This window comes from Emydura macquarii, unplaced genomic scaffold, assembly GCF_026122565.2.
Source record: "Emydura macquarii macquarii isolate MOO-44397 ecotype Brisbane River unplaced genomic scaffold, CSIRO-AGI_Emac_v2 contig_2863, whole genome shotgun sequence".
In the NCBI taxonomy this organism is placed as follows: domain Eukaryota; kingdom Metazoa; phylum Chordata; order Testudines; family Chelidae; genus Emydura; species Emydura macquarii.
This window is the reverse complement of record NW_027133000.1, coordinates 4,306,915-4,319,249: the sequence shown is the minus strand read 5'-3', so window position 1 is coordinate 4,319,249 and position 12,335 is coordinate 4,306,915. Positions and strand designations below refer to the sequence as shown.

The 12,335-nt window shown below is 41.2% G+C and overlaps 1 protein-coding gene across 1 annotated transcript in view; it reads right to left on the bottom strand.

Annotated features, from left to right (window-relative positions):
- Positions 1 to 811: 811 nt before the first annotated feature.
- EGF (epidermal growth factor) overlaps positions 812 to 12,335 on the bottom strand; it is a 90,949-nt gene continuing 79,425 nt past the window's right edge. Inside the window, exons 23-25 of the mRNA XM_067568205.1 lie at positions 8,910 to 9,018; positions 4,661 to 4,763; positions 812 to 1,199 (exon numbers count right to left, since the gene is read on the bottom strand). Of these exons, the coding sequence (XP_067424306.1) occupies positions 973 to 1,199; positions 4,661 to 4,763; positions 8,910 to 9,018 (439 nt within the window). The 3' untranslated portion in view covers positions 812 to 972. The remainder of the gene's footprint in view (positions 1,200 to 4,660; positions 4,764 to 8,909; positions 9,019 to 12,335) is intronic.

The window sequence follows — 12,335 nt, the reverse complement described above, 5'->3', positions numbered from 1 at the left end:
TTGGTTTTGTATAAATCAATCCAAGCTGGATTTTTTTCCTATGTTTTTTTATGAAATGTGTATATTTGGTATGGCAGATGGTTGGAACTCTTTCCATATGCCAGACCCATCCAGAATGAGCCAGATTTCGCTTTCAGTCACACCACTATAAAGTGAGAATAACTCCAGTGCATTTATACTGGTAGACCAGAGAAGAATCTGGCCCATTGTCTCAACCCAGGAACAAAAGATTTCTGTTTCGACTTTCTGTTTCAAGTCCATGATCTGAAGGACTTTGAAGACTGTAGATAGGAAGATTTATAAATGAAGTAGCTTTCCCCAGAGGCTACACCTTCCTTGTTGGATATAATTGATCATTTACATAAAAATTCTTATGGTTCAGGTAAATCTTAAAAGTATAGGACCTCAATTTGCTCTCATTAACACAAGTATGCATCAGGAGTAACTCCACTGAAGTCAAAGGAGGTACACTGGTATAAAACTAGTGTAGGGGATAGGACCATCAGGCCTATAGTGTCCCTGAGTAGCATTCTAATGAAGAAGCCATTTTATCTGATTCTGCTGCATCATCTTAGCTTACAGAACTGCAGTTTCTCTATATGGTCACCCTGGTTACCCATTATCTAATCTATTTGCATGCCTTCTGAATGTATATGCAGAAAGAAAATCCCCCAAAATAATAAAATCATTCAGAAGATGCTTGTTTCTAATGGGTCACCATCTGGGGGATAAGTTCTCTTTCAGTGCCTTCTTAGTTGCAAAGTATGAAATTAGTAGGACTGGCCTTTAAAGTGATATTAACAATGCAATGGAATATTTAGCACTGATTTATTCATCACAGTAATGGTTCCAAGCAAAGATGATATGGAAGGACTGGCGAGGGTTGGGGTTTTTTTAAATGTACAGTTTAGAGAAAAAATATTGCTTCAATGAGTCCACTCTATCCCAGCTTCAGCTCAGTTCCGGAACCCTTTAATCTGGCTGCATTAAGAGGCTGGATGGTGCCGGGGAGTGAAGGTCACTTTCCAACAAGGGAATGGGGCTGATGCTCCACTGAAGCTGCTGAGGGTTCCTCTCTGCTTCACCTTGCTGAGGCTTCCTGCCATTGAGAAGCTGTTGCTGGCAGCCCTGCTCTCTCTCCTCTTCTGCTAGCATCTGTGCTCCTTTGTTGTTCGTTGCAGCCTGAGGCTGTGCATGTGCTGGACGAAATGGATAAATATAACTCAGAGCCATCTGAGACCACTGATAGCAACTAACAAGAAAACAGAACAGAACAGAACAACAGCCATACTGGCTCAGACCACTAGTCTATCTAGCCCAGTATCCTGTCTCTGCAGAGGGTAGCTCTGCAGTCCTTCGGCAGCTGGTGCTCCAACAAAGCATCGGAACTTGGGGCCGTCACCTCTGCACACATCTTCCTTAGGTGTTTGTGGCCACAGTATACACAGAACCATGAACCCCCTCACCATGACACTGTTCCTCCTCCATCCCACTCCTAACTGACCCACCTCCATGATGGCATATCAGGAGTCCATGTGGAAGCCCATCTCCACTGCATGCCCATATGACTGCTCACTTACTAACCTTCCCCAGAGCAGAATCATGGCAGTTTAACTGCATTGGGGATGCTTGTTGTCCCTGCTATCATCGGGGTGAACTTTACCCTAAACAAATTGATCAAGGCTCTCATCAAAGAGGTGGCAGTGGTGGGAACAGAACCCTGGTGACACAGCTCCAAGTCTCCTGTTCTACCCACTAGAATCCCCACTTCCCTCAACATTTGTGCTTTTGGAAAATAAAAGGATTTAAAAATGCTAGTCTGAGACTGTCCCTACACATCTTAGTGCACTGACCTGAAGCCAGTAGGAGTTCTCCATACAAAGAGCTTCCATGATTTGCCTCTATTGTAAGGTCTGAGGCCTTGTTTTTTTGCCTAAGCTTAGGCCTTGTTCTTGGGCTAAGAAGTAGCAGCCATATCAAGAGAGGCAGCAGCCATAAGCTAAGTAGCAGATAGTCACATCTTCATATTCCTGAAATTACTTCAAGACAATGTAATATCAGGCTGTTAAGAAGATGATACTGTCCTAACAGTACCTACCACCAGCAGATAAAGAAACAAATCTTAAGATGCTTAAAGAAAACTGTTTGAAAGCATTCTGTCTGGAAAGGAATCACTTGTCAACTGTTGTGGTTATAAAATCTACACTTCTTATTGTTTTGTCTTTATGGCACCCACTTCTCTATTCTTTATCTGAATGATTTCTGTCTCATTCTTTAATTGTTTCTCGTGTTGCATAACTAAGATAACTAAGTGTGATCAATTAAGGTGGTCGGGTATGATTGGTTAAAGAACTATTTTGCAATATGTTAGGATTGGTCAAAGAATTATTTTGTAATATGATTGGATAAGGTATAGCTAAGCAGGACTCAAGTTTCACTATAAAAACTGGGGTCCAAGAGGGAAACCAGCTAGAAGAAGAATGTGGGACAAGAAGAATAAGAAGGAAAGACCTGAAGGAAGAAGAAGGATCCACCTCCAAGATACCGCCCAAGATCAAAGCTACTAGAATCCTCTGCACGACCCTGACATGCAGCAACCAGAATCCAGACAAGACTGACCTTGCCTGGCCAACAGGGAAAGTCTGCCTGCCTGATCAGGATTGGTGAGCATAGCATTGTATGCTTAGCATGTGTACTATGTTTGGTAATTGTTAATAAATAGAGGTTAAGGTTATTACTGTGTAAGAATCTCTCACTGGTAAAATCCTGAAAACCCACAATAGTATACATCCAGAGCCCTACCAATTTGAGAAAGGGTGTGGGTGTTTATATTAACCAGGTTAGTTTCACCCAGAGCCCTACGGACTGGGAATGGGTGACCCTGAGCCCTAGAGTATGAATTGGGTAAGGGTCGATGCCTTTCCCCTGGAGCCCTACAGATTGGGAAACAGCGGGGTGCCCTAGTGTGTGGGTAACACTATGGGCAATTCAAAGGGATTTATGCACCTAAAATGCAGATAGGCACCTAGTGGGATTTTCAAAAGCACCCAAACCCATTAGGCTCTTTGGAAAATCCCTCTAGGTGTCTATTTGCATTTTTGGGTGTCTAAATACCTTTGCAAATCTGGCCCTTTGTGTTTACAAATTGTTGCAGAGAGTATTTGGTTCTCTCATAATTGCTGTAGACATGAGTTAAATATGAGCAGTGAGAGAACTAGTCCAATACATGAAGCTTTCCTCAGTTATCAGTTTAAATCCAGCCCTGGTCAGCAGTCAATGAATCCAGCTGACATCTGAAAGGCAGTATGCTCTCAATGAATAAGCACAGGAATCAGGAACTCCTGGGTTCCATGTCAGGACTTCTACTGATTTAGTGTGACTTTTCCAAGGTCAGACTTCCCACATCTGTACAATGCAGATAACGACTACCTGCCTGCGTCACAGGGATGTTGTGAGGAGGCTTCATAAGTTAATGTTTGTATAGTTCTTTGAACATGGAAAATCCTAAACAAATACAAAATACAGCGCTATTATTCTCAGACTCCGATAGTTAGTTATTAGGATGTCTGTGAAAAAGTACTGGTTCCTAATTGACGATGTGTGTGCACATCACAAAATCACCAGCACTGGCAGTAAATGGAGACCACCTGGTGTATTCAGCAGGGGTCAAGGACTGAGTGGGCATAACTCAGTGATGCGAGTAATGCTTACACAGTGCCAAGCAGTCTTCAACTGGCTTCAACAGATTCCCACACCAGCCACTCCCATCCCTGGTGCAAGGGGCAGGAGGGAGCATGTCAAGGATGAGCTAAGGTGACAGGGGTATGGCGGAGCTGAGCTCCTCTATGACTGATACTTTATTGGTGTAAAGGACTTTGTGCCAGGGCTGAGCCCTGAATTAAGAAACCTCAACCAGCCCCTGGTACCTGCTGCCCTCCGACATGGTGGAGAATTGGGGCCAGGGAATGTAAATGGACATTAAGAGTTTAATGCTCAGTGTAGCTTTCAACTCCCTAATCTTAATGAAAATGTCATTAATCCCAAGTGAATAATACAAGGTCATTGGGAGAGACTCGGTGACTTGACAAATAGAGAAATTCAGCTTTGTTAAATAAAAGAAGACAGTTTACAGCATATTTATGGATAAAATTGTTGCATCTGCTCAGGCAGAAACTAAGGGACTTCAAAGGAGTTGCACCCCCAACAGGAGCAGTATTTTTAGCTCAAGGAGCACACCTAGGCTTCTTACTTCCTCATTATTCTCTGAGCAGAACTGACCACCACATTGCAGGATGCAGCTCACTTAAAGCTTCCCTCTGAATTGCCACTACAGGCTGGAACTATTTAAACTGTAAACAGCAATTTACCTCTCTCTCAAGCAAGAAGATCCTTCTTAAACATCAACAAATGAGCTCACCAGCAAGATGAAGACGGTACTTGCCAGCCAGGACATTTACATTAGAAGCCCAAGCTGTCTGTGAAGCGGTTGGATTGTAATGCTGCCTTGCTCGGTGGCCAGAAAGGACCTGTTTTCCTCCTGTGCATACTGCTGTAACTGTAACTCTGCCTGACTGCTGTCTAAAAGGACACACACTCCTTCAATAACTGTTAGATGTTCCAAGCAAAGCTGCTGCCAAAGATTAAAGAAAATCCTACTCACTGGGTCCTGAAGGGCAGGAGTGCCCATGGTCTGTTGTCTCATACTCCATTAGATCGACAGCTCTGCCTTCCCTGTGCCCGTTATGTGCGATCACAGCAGTGAGCTGCAAAATATATGCAAATATACTAGTCTTATTTTTCTCAGAGTAACAGACTCAAACAATAGCCATTGTGCTGTGCAGGCAGCATGGTGGAGAAAAGCCCAAAGGGTGGAGAAAAGTGCCTAATATCCTCCAGTGTGATCCCATTCTCTCCAGCTAATTAAGGAGCTGAGCTGAAGGCACACCTGTTATGTCTCCCCGCTTCCCTGGGAGGGCCTGCTCCTAGGCTCCGGAGCAGCTTTTCAGTTAGCCTCTTGGGAGCCCAGGAGAAGTCATCTGAAATCAGCCCAGAGGTTCTGCCCTCTCACAGGGACTTGCGGCCTCTAACTCCCATTGATTTCAAGGCTAGGTGCACCAGCACTTCTGAAAATCCCACTAGGTGTCTATCTGCATCTTTAGGCCCCTAAATGCCTGTAAAAATCTAGCCTGACCTTCCCCTTCTCTTTGGAGAGCAAGTCACCAGCTGCTCAGCAGCACAGAGAGCAGGCTCTGCAGGCAGTGGCCAACAGGCTGCAGCCCAGAACATGAGAGGGGCAGGAAATCCTCCAGAGTAGGCTAGGAAGAAAGCATGATTGTGACTTTCAGTTCCCAGCACATACCCCCTGGGAATGAGGGAGAAGGAGACCCTGCCCCTTCTGGAGGTTAAGAGAAAAAATAAATTCTGCCCAAAGGAGATGGGGAAACTCAACAGGGGAACGACCTGAAAGAACAGAGGGAAAAAGGGTGGAAACAAACGAAGGGGGGGAAGACAGAGATAAAGGAGAATGGGGAAACTCCTGGTGAGGGATAGCTAAAGAGAGGGGAGGGGAATGGAAGAAGGATGTTCAGAGAGGGGAGCCAGAGATTTGATATTGGCATGGGAACTGATGGATTTATGCAAATGAGGCAATGCATATTTATCAAATATGCATAATTGGCATTGATTCACATGCATAAAATCTCCAGACCTACAGCTGTAACAAGACTGCAGTGAACTCTGAGGGAGCCCCAAGGTGCAGCCTTTGGAATATCTGCAACATAATGAACAGTAGAGAAAAACTTGATGGATTACAGATCTGAGAACAAAAACAAAACCCAGAACAGGCTCATCCAATAATTTGCCCCCACCTCCTGAGTGAACCTGGCCTGGTTTCTGATTGCCTACAAAAAAACATGCAAAATCCACAGCTTTCTCTTGGTTTGGCAAGAACATGGTGAAAACTGAAAGTTTTACCTGAGTTGTTCTTTGTGTTTTGGATTTATTTGAATCTGAAAGACTCCATGAAACTCAAGGCTGTGAACCCTTTTAGCATAAAAGTGAGGGAATTGTTGTCATAAACCCCACATGCAGCAAACTGCCATTTTTGCACAACTCTAATTGCTACCACAGTTCCTCAGCTGGAAGGATAGAGGCAGAGAAAGAGGACATTGGCAGAGGGTGCGGGGAAAAACCGAACCATTTTACCAAAGCAGTTCCAGTAACTGATGCCATGGCGATTGATTGCAGCTGGTGGGAAACACTACACCCCTTGCATGCATCAGCTCCACATAATTCACAGCTGGGGGTGTGCGGGTGGGCCCAAATAGGGACAAGGCATGGAAGCTGCCTTGCACCTGGCCCAAAGATCAGAGAGTAGATTCCATTCCCCAAACACCTCTTTTAGCTACACAAACCCTGCTTACTGGGACTGTGTGCCAGGAAAGGGGTGAATTTCATTAACGGTTTACAGTTACAGGTTGCATTATTAGCATTATTTATTATGTGCATCATCATAGCACATGATCCACCCACTACTTAAGTAATTAATTATTAAACATTATTATTATTATTATAAACCATTTATATTTTGGTAGCACCGAAAGACCCTAACCAGGACTGGTGCCCTATTGTGCTGGGCGCAATACAGGCACAGATAAAGCGACAGTTTCCGCCCCAGAAAGTAATTGAATTTTCTTTTTAAATAAAATCCCCAAAGCTTATCGTTCCAAGTGAACAGTAAGAGGGGATTACTGTCCAATGCTTTTCTTGGCAACAATGCCATTCCCAGCCCAAGTTTGCGCAAAGATCTCATGGTACTTAATCCTCATGGCTACATCCTCACTGATCAAATCAAATACATGATGCAAAAGTAATCTATTACTTCTAAGAGAAAGTAGTAAAAGCAGTGGGTCAGTGATTACTTGCTGAGCCAGTAACAAGTCATATTTTTTCAGCCCCCCAGGAGAAGAGTGTAGGAGGTGAAATTCATCACTAGAATGTATATAACAGCTGAGTAGGTCGGATTTGTTTTTGTTGACTCAATTCATTGTTTAGCTGTTTAATTATTCCCATACTCAATGCAAATGTTATAATGCTGGTAAGTAACTGCAGGGACAAATGCTGGTGAGGGCACCGCTGATCAGCCGTAGGTTTCCTAATACACATATCCATGCCAACAAGCTTTTCTCAATTCCAACAAACGTTTCTGATTTCCCAAACGTCACCTACTTTGCAAACTGTTTTTCTTCTCTCCTATCAACAAATGCCAGCATGGGTGAGATTCATCGCATTTGCTATCTGATACCTGCAGGAACAAAGCGCCGACTGGCTCAGCAACTGAATCATTGGTAATAAAAGGTTCACAGGAGAACGAGGCCTCACAACTAAAGAATTATTTCATGCTGCAACCATGGTCAAGTCAAGTCAACACTCCTTGCATATGTTGAACCGCACCTTTCAATGGCCACCCGCTGGCAAACACAGCCAGACTTTCCATTCAGTCCATTTGCAAAATGTCATTTTAGTGTTGATTAAAAATCTTCAGAGCCACAACTCAGCAGACACACATTATATGCTATTTAAAATCTTCCAGCCCATCACATACGTCTGAAATTTATGAATAAATCTGGCACGGCCTGTAAACAGAATTTCTCTGGACTCGGAGACTTGGTGTAATAGTTTCAAGATAGGAACTTTTCATTCAAGATAAAAATATAGAATTAAAACTAACATCTCAATTATTCAAAAACAAAACAAAAAAACAACACCTCCCCCCCCCCCAGTGTGTAGGCCTGAGTCTCTTTTACACTAAGGCCTGGTCTATACACAGTTTTTGTACTGGTATAACTATGTTGGTAAGATATGTCTTTCTATTTTGGTTTAAAAAAAAAAAAGTGTTATACAACTCCTAAGCATGGACACAGTTATACTGCTATACAGGTGTCTTATACTGGACACCTAATGGTTATGGGTCTTATATTGGTTGTATTCTCCTTCCTATACAAGAATAAACTATTCCGCTATATAAGCACTTCTGTGCTGGTAGAACTGTATCTACGCTACGGGGTTGTGGTGGGAGATGTACTGCTTTAATTCTACTGGAAATCTGTACAACTTGTGTGTGTAGACAAGGCTTTATTCCACCTTACACTACTCTGACAGTGAAAAGGGGTCTTAAAGCAAATGTAAATGTATCCATATAGGCAAAGAATGTAATTAGGCCCACTTTAAGGCTCCGTTACAGTGCCAGAGCAGTATACAATAACCTTAGGGAAAATGAAAATCAAGCCCATAATATAGATTTTATGGGGCCAAATTATCTCTATTGCACTGGTGCAACCCCAGTGACTTCAACAGACTTGGACGAGTCTGACCACAAGGAGAATTTGACACCCTCTGCATCAAAAAAAAATTATTAGAAGAATATTTTATATTCTCTCACTCCCAAGCTGCCACAATAGATTGGATGTTTGTCTTTCCAAGGCTGTTTCTAATACAAAGGCATTTAACCGCATCAAACCCAAATATAAAGTTCAATACCTCACATAGCATCCAGAATACTTGGCTTCCAAGAAACCTTTTACAGGGAGGTCATACTTTCCTGTGAAAATAACTCAGTGATATGCCAAGTCATCACATTGCCATTTCCTTAATTTAGAACACAGCCCCAACTGTTGTGTTCAAAGCTAACAATAACACTGGCTAATGGTTGCAATACATTCAGGCAGCTGTGAACTTTGAGGGATAACAATGAGGTAAGATGAACTACAGTTCACAGCAAAGCATTTGATGACTCTAGCAGTTACTTAATATAGTTAAGATGAGAATTATTTGATGGATAATCTCAAGTGGATGCCTAATGCCCTTTGATCCTTCCTACTTCCCTCTCCACTCCATATTCATATAGTTACCCGAGGCTTGTTGCTACTAGGTGTCACGTTCTCAGTGTCAGCACTGCTGCTGCTGCAGGCATCTCTTAGCGCTTCTGCATAAGAATTCTTCTTATGAGTGTTCTGACTTCTGCAACAGAACGAAAGCTCAGACAAATTAATGGTCATTGGGAGCAACAGATGGCATTTTCTTTTCTTTTCTTTTATTGGTGAAGGGTAATATTTTACTAATACTTACAAATGAGTGGATGTATTTTCTTTTCTTTCATACAGACCAATTAGTACATTACTACTAGTTACAGATGTGTCACCTGACCTGACAAAAGTCGAATGGGTCAAATGGCAGTAGGCTCAGTAATAAAATGTTTGTGCTGATGTGCCTTCAGTATCATGTAGTTTATAAAAATAACAGTTGTGATAAGGAAATGGGAGGGAATAGTAAAAAAAATGTAATACAAAAGCATGTTTATTTGCAAATCTGCTTTTTCCTCTTTATTAAAGGCCAGATATTCAGAGCTCTGCATGTGCAAATGCTATGACAGTCTGTACAGTGACTGTAATTCTCGCACACCTATTTGAGCATATACAATTCTGAAAATCTAGCCCTACGTTTTATTCATTGTTTTTCATGAATGACAACAAAACTTCAGAAAAATCATATAATAAAAATCACTAAAACTAGAGCACTCAAAATTCTAACAACTAAACCATTTCCTGGAGTAAGTCTACCAAAGATAGTTATATAAGAGGACTGTTTAGTTCTGAAAAAAAGCAAACAATATTACCAAGAGGAGAAAAAAAGGATACAGGTAATCAGATCTAAGTGGTCAATTTCGCAATTCAAACACACTATTTTAGCAGCTGAACAAAGATCACTATAATAGAAGACTGAAAACCACCGTGGCTCCCATTTCAGAAAAGCATCCCTATTCTCGAAGGGGGTTTAAGTACCTGCTTAATTTTAAGCAGGTGCATAAATGGTTTCCCGAATTGAGGTCACAGACAAAATACATATACTAGAAAACATGTACAACTTTTCTCCGTATAAACATTAACTAAAGTAGTTAATACTTTAACTATCATCCATGCTCTCACCTAAACTTATCTTGGGAGATGTCTCCAGATTAACTCTGGTAAAAACAGAATTACTGCATTTGATAAGATCTACTTTTAATGAAAATTACTAGTTGATCTTTATCATATTAAATGAAAATTACATTCTTTATTTCATCCTGCATTTACATGTTAATTAGCTATTTATATCAGGCCAATAACTGTCGTATTTTGTCACATTTATAAAAATCAAATACAAACCAAAAATTGCCTTCTGATGACCCATCCCCACCTCAGATAGTAAGTACCTCCCTGACCATAGCTACTGACCCTAGAAACAAAAAATAAGATTAAGCAGATGTGACCTGCACTGCACCCTACACCTAGGTTCTGCCATATCACTGGAGAAAGTTAATTCCAAAGCCAAGGACCTGCCTCCAAGACCATTTATGACATACCCCCAGAAGTACAACTATAGAAAAATCCTAACTGCCCTGACAAGGGATAGGAGGAGGAGAGAATATTTCATGCAGCCACATCTGAACCACTTGGCAATATACAGATGATTGTCAATGCTGAGTCTCTGCCTGACAGTTCCAGAAGTGACTCAGGCCCACTGCAAAACTCACGCACAGGAACTACATGCTCACAGCAACCTGTCCACTTAAAAGGATTATTTGAATTCTATTCTTCGTTTTTTAAGCGTATGAACACCACACGCTAGAACAACTTGGCAGGTTGGGAGATCTCTATGTGTAGCTTTGAGAACTCTTTGAAGAGGCAGTGATACCCGGTTGACTGAGCATGAACTAGGAGTCAGATGCTTCTCAATTCTAATCCCAGTTGTGCCACTGACTTGCTCTGTGACCTTGGGCAAGTCACTTTTCCTGTCTTTGCTTCAGTTTTCCTCCTCATCTGTAAAATAGGGATATTAATACTTCCCCGTCTCACAGACATGACACGAGGCTTAGCCAGCTGCAGCACTTCAAACATGTAAAGTGATGATTATTAATAATAAATAAAAATAATAATTCTGTTTTACTTGACCATATCCACTAACTATATTGACACAGTGCATCAGTTCTTTTCCCATCTAAACTATAAATTTTGGAAGCGAATAAATGTAGTTTGCCTAAAATTGTTGCAATCATAAAAAGATATGAAGTGTCTTATGGAGAGAAAGGAGGAGTGTTACCAATCTGTGTATGGAATGTAATCAATATTTTTCAAAATAGACTCGGCTATGAGAAAAAACAAAATAGCAATTTCAATCCAAATACTGGTTTCTAGGCTCCAGTTAAATAGGGATTTTAGATCAGTAGTTTTCTTTTGATCTAGTTAGTAATAGCTGTAGTACAAAGCCAGTCAAGCATGTAACTGAAAACTTGCTGTTGAGGTTAATAGTTATATTGATCAAAACCATTTAGTAAAGAAGAAAAGTAAATCAGGGCAAAATGATAAAGATTTTTTGTTTTGTTTTTAAGGGAATGTACTTTAGAAAGAAAAGAAAAAGAAGAAATACAAATATAGTGTATCAATGAATATCCCTAGACCTTACAGCCAGCTGTATTTTTGACTTTGTTAAAATGATAGCTTCAATAAATGACACATAAAAAGCCTAAGAAACCCTAATTCTGTATATTTAGTCTATAGACATAATTCAGCTGACTTGTCTTTAAATTCCAAATCATGAAAATAGACCAACTGCAATTTCCTTTAAATCCAGGGCTCTAAAATCGGTCAATAGAACATAAGAAATATGGCAGCACTTCCAATTCTGTGGTCTAATATACTATGAATAATTAAATAAATAAATAAAAACTTACTCACTTCAATGACTATTTGTGTCTAATGAACTCTGATCTTAAACACACGCGTGCACGCACACACAGGTTTATTTCCTTCCTTCTGATCTATGCAGGAGGGTGTCTTGATTTGGCTGTTGGGTATTTTTCTCAAAAAGTGCAAACATACTATAGGATTGTACTATAGCCTCTGAGAACAGCTGGGTGATGAGGTCCTTGAATACCGAAGCAGCTGTTTGCATGAGAATTGCCTTTCCTAGAGTTTGCTCCTGTGAGTTGCTCAGCATTCTCAGTTCCCAGTGACACACCAGGGCAAGTTGGGAGCTGCAGTATATTGCAAGATTGGGCCCTTCCATCATCTATAGGAACAGTGTATTTATAAATAACGTATTGATTATAGGCTGGGCATTTTTCCACTAAAAGTAAGCCCATTCCTGTGCAATCCCTCAGAGTCATGAGCGATTGATGGAAGGACTTTCTCAAAAGAGACATTGTAGACTCACACTCCTGTTGCTGCTGCTTTTAATACCTGGCAGTTGCTGCTTCCACGTGCTCTGCTACATGTATCATTGCACAGCCCTGGTGATAG